The sequence below is a fragment of the Amphiprion ocellaris genome, chromosome 19, assembly GCF_022539595.1.
Source record: "Amphiprion ocellaris isolate individual 3 ecotype Okinawa chromosome 19, ASM2253959v1, whole genome shotgun sequence".
In the NCBI taxonomy this organism is placed as follows: Eukaryota; Metazoa; Chordata; class Actinopteri; family Pomacentridae; genus Amphiprion; species Amphiprion ocellaris.
Genome location: NC_072784.1, coordinates 28173658 through 28191593, shown reverse-complemented (window position 1 = coordinate 28191593; position 17936 = coordinate 28173658). Strand labels below are relative to the sequence as shown.

General features: G+C 38.0%; 1 protein-coding gene across 2 annotated transcripts; it reads left to right on the top strand.

Moving 5' to 3' along the window:
* The first annotated feature begins 248 nt into the window (after positions 1-248).
* slc2a6 (solute carrier family 2 member 6) lies at positions 249-11803 on the top strand. 2 transcript variants are annotated; one of them, XM_055005023.1, is made up of 8 exons: positions 249-808; positions 2082-2353; positions 3921-4017; positions 5015-5114; positions 6048-6241; positions 6442-6617; positions 6798-7093; positions 7241-7564. In XM_055005023.1, the coding sequence occupies exons 1-8, from the start codon at positions 755-757 to the stop codon at positions 7381-7383; spliced, it is 1332 nt and encodes a 443-aa protein (XP_054860998.1). In that variant the 5' UTR covers positions 249-754; the 3' UTR covers positions 7384-7564. The 2 variants fall into 2 exon arrangements, with proteins under 2 accessions (XP_054860998.1, XP_023143960.2); XM_023288192.3 differs by lacking the exon at positions 7241-7564 and adding an exon at positions 9843-11803 and having other exon boundaries at positions 258-808.
* The last annotated feature ends 6133 nt before the right edge of the window (positions 11804-17936 follow it).

Sequence of the window (17936 nt, the reverse complement as noted above, 5' to 3'; positions counted from 1 at the left end):
GAGAGAGAAACAGCCTGTACTTTCCTCTTCCCCCTGGTTCAACTGGCAGGGGATCTGACTCTCTTCTCCTTCTTCTGCTTTCTCTTTGAATAGCCCAATCCAGGAATTTCACTGTAGATCCTCCCTCTTCTGCTTTCTGGTCATGGCCTGGTTGCAACACTGTGGCTTCATTAACACCGATAAAGTGGAATTAAGTGGTGGAGTTACTTTAACTACACAGTGTGACCAGTAAGTAATTTAAAAGGCAGCGATGATGCATTTGAACTCATCAGTTTGCAATATTTTGAGGCTGTACTCTTTCTTTGTGTCATTCTTCTTTATTTCCAGCAGGGTTTCAAAGGTTCCACCCAAAATCCAACTCAGTTCCACTTGTGACAGTCTTGTGTAACCGCAGTTTTCAGTTTCACTATGACAACTTGTAGTCTCTGGTCTCAATGAGATTCATTTTTCCTGGCTGGAAGTTCCTGCATTGCACACTGTCCATGGAAAGATCTGGTTTAGCACTTGGACAGCTCAGATATGACCTTTTTAAACCAAATAGTCTGTATATTTAGCCAATTTCCCTGTTCTTTTTCTCTTTAGTTGGAAGCTTTGCTGTGGACACTGGAACAGGGTGGACTTTTTATTTATTTTTCTCTTTTTTTTTTTTTTTAGTTTAACTGTTTTTTTAAAAGTATATTTTATCTGCTTGGAGGAACACTACAGATCCTGAAACAGATTACATAGATCTATTACTCATCAGACTGCTGCAGAAATGGATGAAGACACTCCACTGCTGAACAGAAGACCAGCATCATCCGAATCCACGGTTGGAAACTGCTCACTGATTTTATATTTACTTAAAATATTACAAATAGTACATTGATTCAGTTTTTTTAACTCCTATGTACAGTCTAACTAGAGCAAGCATGACCAGTGTATGTTTTCACCTCTGTGTTCGTCTAATCTGAATTTGACTTATTTCAAATATAAGAAGTGCACCGACCTACTCACAGGCTAATTTATAACACAGGAAAAAGGAACAGTAAAAAAGTATAAGTAATACCTGTTAACTAGTGTTTCCATGACAACAATCACCGGCATTTGTATTAAAAAAAAAAACACACACAAATACTAAAATATAGCTCATAATGGCCATCATAATAACGACGAAAAGAGGAATGGCATGTGAAAGAGTTTTGAAACATGCAGTCGTCAGCTGGAAATATTTCAAGAAAGGATATGATTCAGCAGGACTTTTTGTTTGGCAAAGGAAACTAACGTCAGCCATGATTTAGCAGAAGTACTAAACCATGATAAGAAATCATTGTTGCAGACTGAGACAAAATATGATGTGATTGTGATTTAACCGTAGATTTATATGAAAGTGCCATTGTGAAAAATATGTGCTTTCACTCACTTAATGGTAAAATTTTGCTGAATTTATTTTGTTTGTTACTGAATTTTGTATTTCCTCTTTTTAAATTTAGAAGTGATCTTGGATTGCAAGCAATGCAGACTGAGTCATCTGTCATTTCTATTCACTTTATTCCATTCACAACACTGATATTTACATTAGTTTCAAAAGAAGAATATATACAATACTGTTTAAAAGTTTGGGGTCAGTTAGAAATGTCCTTATTCTTGAAAGAAAAGCAGGTTTTCCCATGAAGATAACTGTAAATGAATGATAAATCCAGTCTAGACATTGTTAATGTGGTAAATGACTATTCTAGCAGGAAACAGCTGATTTTTAATGGAATATCTCCATAGAGGTACAGAGGAACATTTCCAGCAACCATCACTCCTGTGTTCTAATGCTACATTGTGTTAACTAATGGTGTTGAAAGGCTCATTGATGATTAGAAAACCTTTGTGCAATTATGTTAACACATGAATAAAAGTGTGAGTTTTCATGGAAAACATGAAGTTGTCCGGATGACTCCAAACTTTTGAACGGTAGTGTAAATAGTTGAGATCACATGCTTTGCATGTTTAAGTGTTATTGGATATGCACATAATCATTCATGTTCCTATTTTATCCATTCACTATGTGCAGTTTGTCCTGTGTTTTTTAACTCATCCACACTCCTTTATCTTAGATTAAAAACTCCAAGCTGTTCCTGGCCGTATTCTCGGCAGTCCTGGGGAACTTTAACTTCGGTTACTCGCTGGTCTACTCATCTCCTGTCCTGCCAGTATTTACGAGTCCCGATGCCGACCCCTGGCTCAGGATGGACACTGAGCACGCCGCCTGGTTCGGCTCCATCTACTCTCTGGGTGCAGCGGCCGGCGGGCTGGGGGCCATGCTGCTCAACGACATGATTGGACGAAAGCTGAGCATCATGATGTCAGCAGTGCCCTCCACTATTGGGTGGGTCTTAGTGGCAGCCTGTAGTCAACACAGTATGTTGTGAGGAAACTAAGAATATATTTTCTCAAGTACAATGCTAAGATACTTCAGTAGTGTTAGAAATTCTGTTTTTAATTACTCTAAAATACCAACTCAAATGTAGTATTTTGTACATCCTAATATAAATCTATTATGTAATTAAATGTGTAATTTGTGTGGGTGAAAGGAGCTGTGTGAATGGGGGAGCAGGGGCTTAAAGAGTTAACTAATAAGGTGTAAGATGATGTATTACAACTGCTGAGTCACCAACACTCTGCATGATGAACATTTAATAATGTAAATTAAATCTTGTGAAGTTAGAAGCACTGCGACAGACTGGCGACCTGTCTAGGGTGTCCCCTGCCTTCGCCCGAGTCAGCTGGGATAGGCTCCAGCCCCCCCCGCGACCCTAGTGAGGATTAAGCGGTGTATAGATAATGGATGGATGGAAGTTAGAAGCAGCAGTAGAACTTCTGGAACATGGAGACCTCCAACATGTTCAGTAGGCTTTGACTGGAGCTTGGTTGCCCTTTGGAGGCAGGTAACCCGGGGAGGTGAACACTGGCCTGTGCAGAGTCTGTGAGTCGTAGACGCCTGGATAGCCGTCATAGATGCCAGGAACATACTGGATCTGCTGGTTTGGCTTGGAGGGTCCAGAGGGGGCGGTTGGGTCAGGACTTGCCGGTCCGCTGACCCAGTAGCCAGGATAAGTCCAACTTCTGGGGTTTGGTTCTCTGCCGCCTTCCAGAATCTGGTACAGGCAGACAGATGATGCTTCCAACCAGCAGACAGGAAATCCACAATAGCCTCATTGTGATTATGAGTAGATCTAAAGCCTCCAACATTCTTCTAACAGAGCTGCAGCTTGGTCCCAACAGGAGCTGATCTGTAGCACATAATTCACACTTTTACATAAATAACATTTTAAGCTTTGACGATTTTTATGCTATGATACTAAAACAATATCAGAATGTCTACCTCCACTTCCCGATAGGACACAATACATTAATCTAGTTGTCACAACACAAAAATATAGTCTAATAGCTTAGCTTTTCAAGTGCTGCATTTTATTATATTTAAGGGAAAATGATATGTTATATTTTAGAACATAATTGTAATATTGATCACATTAATCACTATATTTTCCTGTAGTACTGGGACCAGTCTCTGTTGCAAACATACAACTGGAGCAGCCGCCTGGTTGTAAAATTGAAATGGATGCAGCATCTCTTGTGTTACATTTCTGTTGCACAACTTTGGTAGAGTTACAATAACATCAGAGTTTGATCTTCACAAGGCAGTCAGTTACTTCTGGAGTTTTTAAAATCTTACTCTGACCTGGTGATAAGGTTAACAAGGACTATTCCTATACAAAAATTCCCCCAAATGCCTCCTATCCATAGAAATAAATGAATAAATATGTGAATGTTTTTCCTGGTGGAAATTTCCCCCCGAAAAATAGTCGGGGTTAGGTGTTATTCGAAGATTAATTTATGTTGTTATGTGTTTTGTCACATTTTTAAAAAATTCCCTTATATGTGTGTGTCAGGTACATGCTGATGGGAGGAGCTGTGGACTTGTGGATGCTGCATGTTGGACGTTTCCTAACTGGTGTCGCTGGTGGGATGACTGCAGCATCCATTCCTGTAGGTTACTGTTAATAGAGTTTTTTTGTTCTGTTAAAGTTTCAGTTTCACACTGTCAGAGTCAGAGACACTCCTGAACCATAAGCAAAACTAAGTTAACTGATATTTGATCACACAAAACACATCAGGTGCAATTTCCTTGTATTTAAATTAATGTATATTAATATTATATTAGAAATACTGTCAGTTGAGAAAGTATGAATGTGCCTCTCTAAATGGCAGTAAAAAGTATTTGCACAAGTTCTAATTGTGAAACTGTGGTTTCTCTGTACGAGGTACCGATAGGAAACATTGTGAATAACCTTGGAATTTGTTGTATGAAATCAACCAAAAAAAGGCAAGAAAATGCATTTCAAAAAATAGATCAAGAATCATCAAATTTTAAAGATATTTTTCGGTTTTTTGTTGACTTTATTAGACAGGTTAGTGTAGAGAGGCAGACAGAAAAGTAGGGTGAAGAATGAGGAGGAGACCTGCAGCAAAGAGCCGCTGCATCCGGGACTATAGACCCAGTTTATGGGTTGTTCGCTCAGCCAGCTGAGCTACCTGGATGCCCAAAGAATAATTAAAATAGAAGACTTAAACTAAGAACAGAGGACGACCAATCTAGAAAGACTCAGAAGCAGACATGAGAATGTTGAGGTTTATGGCTGTTTTTCTAAAAATAATTTTGACAAACCAACATATTCTGGATGCAAACTTAAAGAAAGTAGGCAACAAATTGGCCAAAAAAGCATGAAAGGTGCATTTTTCAGCAGAACAATGCACATCAGCCACCTGCTCCCAAGTAAATTCCACAAAGCACTAATGGGATGCCATGAAGAAAATAACGTCAGCTTGTCGGTGTAGTTAAACTGAAACCTTCACCACAGCCAAAGCAACCGCTTAAACATTGTTTATAAATATTATTACATACAAACTCATGACTTCTCACTTTAATTCATTCTTTATGTGTTCACGTCACCTAAGGTCTGTCTTTTGTGTGTTTACATCACAGGTTTACATCTCAGAAATCTCCCACAAAGGGGTGAGAGGAGCTCTTGGGTCCTGCCCTCAGATCACGGCTGTGTTTGGGGCGCTGGCGCTCTATGCACTTGGTAGGAACATACCAAGCCTGCTGCATTGTATGAAAGCTTTTCATGAAAGCTATGCCCACTTAATACACATTTAGCTGGTTCTCCTTGGAGAGATTAAATGGCTGGTAGTCAACACAGTGGCTTCTGCAAAGATCATACAGAAGAACTGGCATCTTCAGGTGAAAAAACATTATGGAGCACGATGGGTGCTGAGCCAAAGATCTTAAATTAAATTTTCATCTCTCACAATTAAGTATATAGTGTAACTTTTCTGTTGTTTCGTAGTAGCAAAAAGAATGGACTTGTTTTACCCATAGGCTTTCAGAAAATACATATATGCACGAGTCAACACCTCATATTATAAAACCTCCACATACATCCATCACAACATTATTAATAATTGACAAATTGTAGAATAAAAACCAGCATTACAATATTTTTAGTTTTAAGAATGATCAAATATGCCATTCTGTGTACAGTTCTGATATAGAAACAGTTGATCAACATTTAAGAAACTCTGCCAGTCATGCACTTCGCGTTTTTGAGGTCATTTTGAAATTTGGGATTCAAAGTTGTTTATTTGCCATTTGTGCACAAACAGACAGTCTAGGCACACAGGAAATTCTCATGCAGGGTTCTCTTGGAGTTGAGTGGGGGAAAAAAACAATCAAAATAGGAAGTACAAAACAAAACATTCTACAAGAGCGATAGAAAAATGCAAAAATATGATAAATAAATATGAATGCTACAAGGAATTAGTAATGTACTAACAATTGTCCAGGAATTATTGCACATGCTGGTTTTGTTTGTGCTATCAATCGCACTGTGGCAGGGAAAAAAACGTTGCAGAACTGTGTTTTGTGTGTAACAATACTGTACGCTCATTGCATTATTGATTCATGCCATGATATTGCTAAAGATGTGACATTTGTGGACATCATGTGTGATGTGCAGGTCTGGTGGTACCTTGGCGGTGGCTGGCGGTTGCAGGAGAGGTGCCAGCGTTGGTCATGGTTGTGCTGCTGGTGTTCATGCCTTCTTCTCCCAGGAGGCTCCTCTCTCTGGGCCGACAGCAGAAGGCCGAGGAGGCCCTCCGCTGGCTGAGGGGGAGTCAATACGACACACACATCGAGCTCAGTGCCATACAGGTAGAAGAGGAGCAGCTGATGTCATGTGTCAACCTCAGTAAACCATTTGGGTTGAAGAAGCACAATAATGTAGCTTTACAGTGTGAGACAGATGAGGATTTAAGTGGAAAACATCATTCTGCAATGGCTTTACTAATGTACACGCTACAGGATTACAAATGTAAATAAATTCGTACATTGTTTTGTCTCTACCAATGCAGCACAGCATCAACACACAGACTAAGCTCACATTGTCCCAGCTGGGCACACCTAACTACTACCGGCCAATCATCATCTCAGTTGTGATGCGATTCCTGCAGCAAATGACGGGCATTACACCCATTCTGGTCTACCTTCAGTCAATCTTTGACCAAAGCAAAGTCTCCCTAGAGCCCAGGTTGTGAATCGTATCTTACTTCTCTTGTAGATTAGTTCTTTTTTTCTCAGTAACAATGCCAATATATGAACTCTCTACCTATTAAATATCACTTTGCAAATCATTAAGTATTAAATATTATGGATTTCTAGCTTTCCTTTCTTGATCCTAAATCTGTTTGCTCTGTTAACTATCCGTCAGATATGACGCCGCCATTGTGGGTGTGGTCCGCCTGTTCTCTGTTGCCGTGGCAGCCAGTTTGATGGACAAGGCAGGACGCAAAGCCCTGCTGTACACATCGAGCATGCTCATGTTTGTGGCCTCCCTGACTCTGACCGTGAACTCCCACACCACACCTTGCCCACCAGGCCCTGCTCCCCCGAACACCACCACTCTGGGCTACGGCCTCCATCATGACATCAGTAATACATTAGAAGCCAGCCACCAGTCTGCAGCAGGCCTCATCCCTCTCATCAGCACTGTCGTCTTTATATTTGGTGAGTTTTGGAATCAACTCATTTACTTGAAAATGGTCACTTGCGTGACTCAGCAACTCAACAGCTATTTGATGCATTGTATGACACTTAGTGGATACATTCATGGTCCCCAGAGGAGGAATCTTATTGATGTTTATGATCCTCTAGATCCAGAACACTACAAGTTAAAGTGGTTGACAACTACCGAATGGACCATGGAATTTGATGCAGATATTCCAAGCCTTTACAGGCATGTAATGAATGACTTTTCATTTTATTCCACCAGCAGGTCAACATTTAGAATAATCTAGTAGTTTGACATATAAACAAATGTCAGCAAATGGTTATGCATTTAGCTGAAAGAACCACTGTACTGCAGTGGAGTCTAACAGGTTGTAGATATTTGTTGTATAGTCTTATTTACTAAGAATTAACACTCATTGCCTGCTTCTTTAATAGCAAATAATAGATTAAAACAGTAGTTTGTGAAAGCACTAAAGTTTAAGCTAAAATAAAATGGTACACGTGATATATGTTGAACACTAACATGTTAGTATTGTCACTGGTAACATGTCAGTTTTCAGTTCAGAGCACCACTATTCACCAAGTGGCAACCCCTGGTGCTGAAAAATGAAGTGACAAGAAATGCAGTTCCTCAAATGTCCACTTGAGGCAGGTTTCAAAAGCAAGCAACTGGAGCAAAAATTCCACAACTCACAACACAAACAAGAACAGCACTCAGAGAGTGCAGTACTCCGCCAAGGCTGCTCAGTTGTTGTATGATTTCCAACAGCTGAAATCTTGAAAAAATTTGTAGCAGAAATCACGGCACCATAGAATGTGGCCATTTAATATAGATGTTCCCACAAATAAAAGGACCTTGCGCTGAGCACAGGCATGTGCTATGCATGTGTATGTTAAGTATGGATACCGCATCGCGTGTCCTAAATATGTAGCAGACGGCGGGAGTTGATGGGACTCGGAAACACCCCCACAATTTATGCAATTCTTCCTTGTATGACGGATAAGTCCCGATAAGTCCGCAAAGGTCGATTTGTAGTAGGATCACAATCATGTGATCTTCAGCAGGCAGCTGACGTAGTGTTCACTTGTTGTCATGGTTACAGTGATGCTGTGCCGTTGTCTTGCAATGATGCAAAAATATTTAACAAATCCGTGGATCAAGACTATAAACCGCATCACTGCCAAAATCTAATCACTTGGTCCTTGTGTCATTTCTGACCTTCCCTGAAAATTTCATCCAAATCTGTTAGTCTGTTTTTGAGTAATGTTGCTAACAGACAGACTGACAGACAGACAAACAGATAGACAGACAAACAGATAGACAAACATACGTTGACTGCCACATAACTTGGCTGTTCCTTGGCAAAGTAATAAAAATGCTTACATACAGCCCGGTAGCCAAAATATGTTTTTGGTTTTTATAGCTGATTTCCCAAGACTCAGGAATGTACTTTAACTTTCCACTTTACCCCAGTAACCCTAATTTCTTACAGAAAAAAGTGAGGACAGGTGGGAAGTTTCCTTTCTTGTTGCAGGGAAATATATCATCTATTTAATAATTGTGGCTGGTTTACTGAAGCTCTCATCATTTCTGATTAGATCTGATTCCAAGAAAAATCTATTCATTGGCCATTCTACTGCTTTCCTTGCATGCAAGAATGAGTAGCAACCTCCATGCCTGAAAAACAAAATCCAACACAGAATTGCAGTTCTTCAAATGGCCACTAGAGGCTGGCTCAAAATCAATCCCAATATGTCAACCCCTATGTTAAAATGCAAAATTTTACAGCAGAAAAATGTTCACACCCTGATACAAAAAGTGGTGTTGGTCTCTAAAGCTAATGTCCTCGTTCACAACAATTGTATGGCCAGTGGATCTTTGCATAACTCTCCCCTTTAAGTTGCATTAAGACTTTAAGTTATGGATAATAAAAGGTGTGGGTGCTTTGAGGGTGGAGCCATCATAGACCATCACATGATAGTTCATGGCCCCAAGCAGTTCCACCAATGCTCCACCTCTGTTTGGATTAGGTGGAAGTTAAGTAGAGGCAAGAACTGCCAAGATGGCACCCATAGATCCTGAAAAATTGCTTCTCAGGATCTATGGGTAACCTCACACAGGGTTTGTACATCTTTATACTCAGTCAGTGTTACAGTATCACACAGCTGCAAGTCTTCAAACTATCGCTTTTGGTTCATTTCAGGTAACAATTCCAGCGTACAATGAGGCCAGCACTCGTGAACAACATCACAGATACCTTTGTTTATTGGGCAGAGATCTGATAACCTGTCAGACTTGTGTTCTTGTACTCAATCATGTGTTTTCTTGTATTGTTCCAACATGTTAAAGAACCTGTTATGTCTTCAAGTAGTTGTTTTGTATTTGAAGCTATTAAGTGCTGCCTTTTACATATTAACATTCATATCTTCACACTCCTTAAACCTTGTTCGATAAAACTGGTTATTAGGCCGTTACACCTGCTTGAATTGGCGAACTTTTCAAACATTTCCTTAGATTCAAGAAAATTGCTGTCATTTGTATGTAATCAGAATGGAAGTACTTTTTCCGCAAACATACTTGTTTGTGACTAATTAAGCAAATGTCCCAGAGTGATGAACTCCTAAAACCTGCTGTGCCTGTGTCCTCAAGCACTGTACCTGACGTTCGATGGGTTTATTGTATTGTGACATCATGTACTTTAAATGGGCTGCTTGCATTATTATCACATTGTCGGTTGTCTCTTAGGATACGCCATGGGATGGGGCCCGATCACGTGGCTGCTGATGTCAGAGGTGCTGCCGCTGGTTGCCAGGGGCGTGGCTTCAGGCCTGTGTGTCACTGTCAGCTGGCTGACGGCCTTCATGCTCACACACGCCTTCACACACCTGGTGGACAGGTACGGCCTGTTCGCGCCCTACCTGCTGTTCACCGTGGTGTGTGTCCTCTGCCTGCTGTTCAACGCTGTGTGCATCCCAGAGACTCGCGGCCGCTCGCTGGAGGAAATAGAGAACTATTTCAGAACAGGACGCTCATTCACCATCAACCACAGTTATTCCACTGCGCAGCCCAGCTGAAGTTCATAGATCTAATGGTCGAAAACAGTAATTCACATGATGTACAGTAGCTCTGCAGCCCCCCGTAACGTGATTTTTGAGTTTAGTGCGGAAAAATGAATATAAAGGGTCTAAGAATGAGTGATGAGTGTAAAGCTGTCTGAGAAATGACTTCTAGAATAATTACTGAGTACAGATGGAGCGCTATAAATCTCAGGCTCTTCACAGAATAAAAACAATCACAACTAGGTCAAAGAACAGGTTTCTGTTTAACAATGCTTTACAGATGACTGACAGTTTTAAACAGCAATATTTTCTTATATTCCGACTTCTTTTTGTTATTTTAACAGTAAAAAAAAAATGTACACTACTGTTCAAAAGTTTGGGGTCACTTAGAAATGTCCTTATTTTTGAAAGAATAGCATTTTTTTCAATGAAGACAACATTAAATTACTCAGAAATACAGTCTTGGCATTATTAATGTGGTAAATGACTATTCTAGCTGGAAACAGCTGATTTTTAATGGAATATCTCCATAGAGGTACAGAGGAACATTTCCAGCAACCATCACTCCTGTGTTCTAATGCTACATTGTGTTAACTAATGGTGTTGAAAGGCTAATTGATGATTAGAAAACCCTTGTGCAGTTATGTTAGCACATGGATAAAGGGGTGAGTTTTCATGGAAAACATGCACTTGACCCCAAATTTTTGAACAATATGTATGTCTTTTTTTCCATTTTTACATTGCATACCTCAAACACTCTTTGGGTCACTGATGTGTGCATGAGGCACAAATAAAAGAAAAACACGTGAGCCTCAAAGTACGATACATTCCGATGAAACTAATGAAACAGCAGTTTAAACTGAACAAACACAGCTTAAGCAGCTACAGTGAAAGCACAACAATGCTGTTTGGATGGAAAAGTCATGCATTTATCCGTCTGCTTCACAACATGCCTTTATTTTACAGTCATACATCAGTGTCCGCTCACCTTATTACACACCTGATACTGTTTGCAACTCAAATTTTTATTGCTTTTATCCTTAGTATATAACATGAAATGAGACATTTTGTGTTGCTTTAACCTCAGTGGCAGGAGGAGCAAAAACAAGAGGTAAATAAAATAAATCGTATAAAGGACATAATATCAACATGACTAGTAAGAACATTCATGCCACATGTGGTAAAGGTGCTACTATCAGAGGACAACATTCATATGACAGGCATGTCTGTCTGTGGAAAATAAGACCAAAAAAGATGCCACATTAATGCTTAACTTGTGTTTATGTTGTTTTCATCACAATGTTTGCCTATTTTTTATTTTTTTTTCAATTCTGGAGCTCTGGATGTTTTCCAGTGTTTAGGTATTGTCCTACAATACACTAAGGCTCCTTTAATGAAAAATCTTGTCTTGATATATGTTGCACTTTATTCAGTATTAATATACACCATGTGCTACATATTGTCTGGTCATAAAAGTGACTTTTTACTGTTAAATCGCTTTTATGAACAGACAATACGTAGCACATGGTGTATATTAATAAAAACGTATCAGATAGTTAAAACCTGATGCTTCATTTATGTGCATATAGTTCATCTGCACATTGTATCATTAAAAATTTTACGCTCTGAAACCCAAGCATGGATGTCATTGATGTAAAAAAAATAATTTTAAAAAAAAAATCCTTTTTAGCACACGTCTAATCGAGAAAATAATAAGACTTTTTTATTTTTTGGATTTTTTAGGATTTTGTGAAAATGTTGCAAAATTGCAGGTCTTTGTGTATACAAATATCATTTTATTTACAACAAAGTGAACAGATGACTAGGCATTGATGATTCAATAATACCAAAATATGTATCTTAATTGATGGATGGCATTCTAATTTGCGTCTCCTTATATGTAAAACTGAAGGAAGCAGATTTTTTTATCTGTGAAGCACAAACGAACATCACACTTGTTGCATGCAGTTGATGTACGTACCTGTTAATATACTGTTAAACAAAATTAATAGGATTAGCCTTTAACCATAACCCCATAGCCTATATATATGTGTGTGTGTGTGTGTGTGTGTGTGTGTGTGTGTGTGTGTGTGTGTGTGTGTGTGTGTGTGTGTGTGTGTGTGTGTGTGTGTGTGTGTGTGTGTGTGTGTGTGTGTGTGTGTGTATGTGACGGGGCATTCTGTGTACATAAGTAACATCCATTAAAGCCCAGTACTGCTTTTTGCAACATTAAAAGAAATCCCTAAAAATCACATGTATGATCATTTTTAAAAAATGTTTTTAAAGAGTTTTATATCACTAAACATTCTTAGAATGAAGAAAAAAAATACTACAGGTCAAATACTTTGGAAAATTGTTGAAATTGTCCCAAAAGAGAGAGCTGGGGGTCAATGGAAGAGAGCCATGCTGTCTGGACTTTGAAAGTGGTATGTCATACAGTATTCAGAGAGTGGGGTGCTGGGATATGTAGTGTTTGTCTACATTCGGTCAGAAATAGGTACAGCTGGACAGCTTTAAATAAATGTTGCTATTTTGCAACTGTAGGCCTCAATACACAAAATGTGTTTTCTTTAATTAGCTGATTTTGTGGTCACACAGTGTCTATCACAAACTATTTTTCATTAAAAAGAAATCAAGAAGACTCAAAGATGAAGCCAAAAGTTTGGATTGTATCATACGGACATGCAATATATACTAGCTTGTTTGCCTCCAGCAGCAACAACAGTAGTTTGTTTTGTTCATAAGCATTGAAAAAAAAGAAATATTTACGACACATAAACTACAGTAGTGACACGCTGTGTGACAGACTGGAGATCTCTGAGAGGTGTGGCGCACAGATGCCACATCCATGAGCAGTTAATTCCCCCTTTGAAGCTCTATTGATGTGCATTTGTTGCACACTGAGACACTGTTTTCTTTGTGGGGAAAGAAAGATAATGATGGATCACACATATATGCTGAAATGTACGTATCGATAAGAAGAGCTGCACAAGCTCAACGTAGAAAAATAAAGCAATTAAATGTGAACATATTGTATAACACCCATAAAAAGCTTATCAACCATGTGATCAAACAGGTTGGCAGCTGTTTGGGAAAAAAACAGGCTCATCAAAGGACAGAAAGTGATGCCAGGAGGCTCAGCAGGACGGGTTACATGCCGCTGTCAGTGTCACAGGTTTGGATCTGAGTCACAGCCGATGATGCACATCATCGCCCTGCGGCTCCCTGATAGCACAAGTTGTTTAGGGACCACACACAACCAGTTATTATGTTGTGAAATCATAGCAATTAACCACCGCAGTGATGGGCTATGAGCCATAAAACTTTATGTGGATACATCTAAACATTAGAGAAAAAGCTGCATATATAATTTGAATTAGTTAAACAATTATAAATACAGTGTTCTGTAAAAGTGTCAGTGAGAATGATTTAAAAACTGTTACAGTGAACAGTTAAGAGAAAAAAACTCCAGGTACCTGGCAGGTAGGTTGTTCAAAGCATCTTGGAGAACTTGCCACAGTTGCTCTGAGAATTTAGTCTCTCAGTGTCTTCTGTATCTTCATGACTAATGTTGAGCTGCTGCCCCATTTATTGTTCTGAAGACACTTTTAACTGACTCTGACTGTACATTGAGATTTATTGTTGTTGATTTGGGACTGATTAGACACCTCACTGAGCATCTAAAACTTTTTAAAGGTCTGAAATCATTTAAACAGTGAATAATGAGTCTTCAAAGTGGTTGTTAGAGAAAGTGCCTGAGATCCTTTTTTACATGGCCTACTTTACCCTGTAAGGACTGCAAAATGATTTTTTAAACGTATTTTTAATTTCTGCATATCATGCTTGCAGTTTTTCTATTTTATATTGTGAATTTTAAATTGTGAATCATTAAGATTTTAAATGGGCTGCACAGTGGCGTAGTGGTTAGCACTTTCGCCTTGCAGCGAGAAGATCCCTGGTTCGCGTCCCGGCTTTCCCGGGATAGACAAGCAGATACTCAGGTGTATCAATAAAGAGACAGATAAAAAGAAAGAAAGAACAGAACAGGAGCAGCTGGAGCCATTGAGACTCTCTCACAGCTTTTCTCTTCCTTCCTCAGTATTTATATACCTGCTGAGTCAGACACTATTTTTATATTTCTGATCATACCCGCCTCCACTCTTACCCTTTATCTAATCAGTGCCTTCATTACTCTCAATCGTCCTCCTCTTACCTGAATGCTGCCTTTGTTTGTTTTTCTACATGTCCTGTCACTGTCAAGAAAGATGCGCTAAATCATTACATTTAAACATTAGTTATAGTCATGCCTGTATTTTTACACCTAGTTCAGACCGGGTTTGCATTAGACTGTTTTAAACTGCAGGAGCACACAGGTTGTTTCAGGGCAGCCAGTCTGGTGATCCGACCACAGGAATTTTTCTGTCTTCTCAGTGTCTCAGTGCCTGTTGATTGAATATGAATATGCCTTAAGCAGCTAGAAAGTGTTTCTTAAACTGGCATCATGGTATAACTGAACTGGACTTTTATGGAGCTCTGTCAAACAAAATATGCACCACAAAGCTCTTCCGTACATTTAAAATTTCACATATCATATAAAACAGGATTATCAAACAGAAATCTGTAAAGGCCACAGTTATACAGCTCAACATCTTATGGTGGAAATATTTTCTGGCATTGAGTTGAGGAATGTGTCAAGAATATGGCTAATTTGCCCTTAACCTCATTATTTAACAATGTACTCATTATTAATACTTTGTAGTGTTTTCACCAAATGAAGACACCAGTGTTTTGGGTTTAGAGATTGTGGAATATCACTTTTAATATCATTACTACTCATGGATGTTGTAGAAATATTTTTTTCTGTATGTCTCCAAAACAAAGTTGCAAAAGAAAACTCTCAGCACTCACCTCATATGATGATATTTTGGGTGAATTTCTTTACAGCTGATGAGCTGACAAACCTGACATATATATGTTTTTATATACTACACACACACACACACACACACACACACACACACACACACACACACACACACACACACACACACACACACACACATATATATATATATATATACCACATATGTGTGTGTGTGTGTGTGTGTGTAATGCGATTAATATAGATTAAATATTAATTATATTTAATTGTGATGAATCAAAATTAATTCACATCAACCCTGTGATTAATTTGATTAAAAATTGGAATCATTTGACAGCACTATAAAAAATGCAAAAAAGTTCAGTGAAGTTCACAGAACCTTGAAAAACTTAGAAGGTCTACTCCAAATACTTCTAAACTTCACCAATTGCTTATTTTTCTCTTGACTCGTTTGAAATCTATTAAACATCCACAAAACTCTAGGGAAAATTTTTTGAAAATAGCAAATTTTTCATGACTTTCACTGACTGTAATATTTACATTCAATGGTTTTATTTCATAGGTAGGTACTGACTTGAAGGTTTTCTATCTCTGTGTGATACCTTCACTCCCCATTCACTTGATTAGGTGCAACTGTGAAATCTAATGGAATCTAACACAACCAGTCTGCTATAAATTGTACTGTTACAAAGCTCAATAATAAACATAAAGCACATTTCTGAAAATGTAAAGGGCTTTGACAAAGATCAATAATTAATTTCAAGACTTTATTTCTAACTCACAGCATCTCAGTGCTGTGCTCCAAACTGCATCCCTCACTTTTTAAATCCTTTGTTAATCAATGAAAAGCCTTAAGACCTCAAGCATCCTTTATTCTTGCTGTTTGAGGCTAAAAACAAAAGGCAAAATGCTAAAAGAGACAGCTAGACCTGCTATCAGTGTCGGGACATCGAAATTTTATAATTCTCCACAAGTGGGTATTTCTAGTGTTATTTGTAGATTCCTTAACCTTTTTTATAGTTTTTTTTATTTCTTTAAGTTCTTTTAATCAATTTCTGTAATTTTTTTTATTTGAGTATGTCACTAGAATTTACCTTTAATCCGATTGTAGCAAGACTCTCTTCAATTAGAATAAATGGATTTACAAAATGGACAAATTATCTCTGTAATGTCTTAAGAATCTCACTGTTTATACAAAACAGAACACACACACACACACACACACACACACACACACACACACACACACACACACACACACACACACACACACACACACACACACTTTGATTATCGATGAGTTCTACAGCAGAGTTCTAGAATTGTTTTTCAATTATCTGTTCATCTGATTACTTTCAAACTGGATGTGTGAGTCTCTGGGACTTTGAGAAAGTACAGTGTTGATTTTATTTCTCTATTTTAATGTGGAACACCTTGATTTGGCTTTTCTTTCTTTTTTTGACAAGAATATAAAGAAAAAGAACTTTCCATTGAGCCAAAGATGCATCGACTGAACCCTGGTTTCAGTGGGGTAAATACTGATGCACTCACTAATTTCACCTTTTTATATTTTTTATCTGTTGACTGTATTTTGTTAAAATCTGTCTTCACTTTGACACGGAAGGAATCTTTGTAAATGCTTCCTGACTCACTCAGACTCTCAGGATTCAGTGGAAATATTTGGAATAAATGTCTCAGAAGATAAGACAAAATAGGCCTCTATTAATCCAGCAGTGAATATGTTTGCATTGTTCCAACAGCAAAGATAGTGCAAACATTTTGAAAAATAGTACAAAAATACCAAAATAACCAAAATAATACAAGATATACTTAAGTACTGGTTATAAGAATAACGTTATTGCACATGCCAGTGATATTGCACAGATTCTTTGACAAATGAAAATGTTGACATAAGTATTAATATTGCACAAGTTGTTATCTATATTGCACAAATTTTATTTAAACAGAAAAATACCAATGAGCACATGTCCTCCTAGTATATGTACACAGAATAATACTGCACAGGATATTATAAAAGTACAGAACAATCATCATATTGAACAGAATAAAACAGCAGGACTAATCACAGCATAAAACACTCCAAAATAAATCCAACAATATGAAAAGTAAAAAGTCAGATTATCTGTGAAGACTCATAAAAACAATGAACTCTCAAAAATTCCTCTTCAAAATATTTAAAACTTGATGATTTAAGATAGTCTCCTCTGAAAATAGTCCTTGGAATATTTAGAAGCAGCATCACCTGAAAATAAATCAAATTCAGTTCATTTTCAGAATCTTCAGAAACCTGAAAACTGAGACGTGAAGTCTTCAGATCTGATACACACACATGCAGAAATATTATATGATTTTTTTTTATTTTATTTTATTTTATTTTTGTTTTGTTTTGTTTTTTTTAGAGGGGGATAGGAAAGGAAGGAAAGGACAGGACAGGAAAGGAAAAGAAATGAAATGAAAGGAAAGGAAAGGAGGAATAGGGGGTAGTGGGATAGAAATAGTCATTAACCAATGTGGGCTTTTTAGGGCTGATGTCGACAACATATCTTTTTTTTTTTTTTTTTGGTTAATTGAGAAACTCAATCACCGATTTGTTGAACGAACATCATGAGAAGCTATTTGCTGACAGAAACCTGACATTTACAGTGAGGCCTCTTCTTAATAAAGGATTAGTTTCACTGAATACTATATAATACTAATATTAGCTATGATGTCTGAGTGTCACGGGACACTTTCTTCTCTGTTTTCTTTATCTTTTTTTTTTTTTTTGCCCACTAAGGTTAATGTCTTATGAACTAATTAGCCAATAGACAATACGAATTATCAAGAAATAATAAGAAATAATAAGTGGATAGGTAGTAGTGGTAGGGGAGTAGGGGG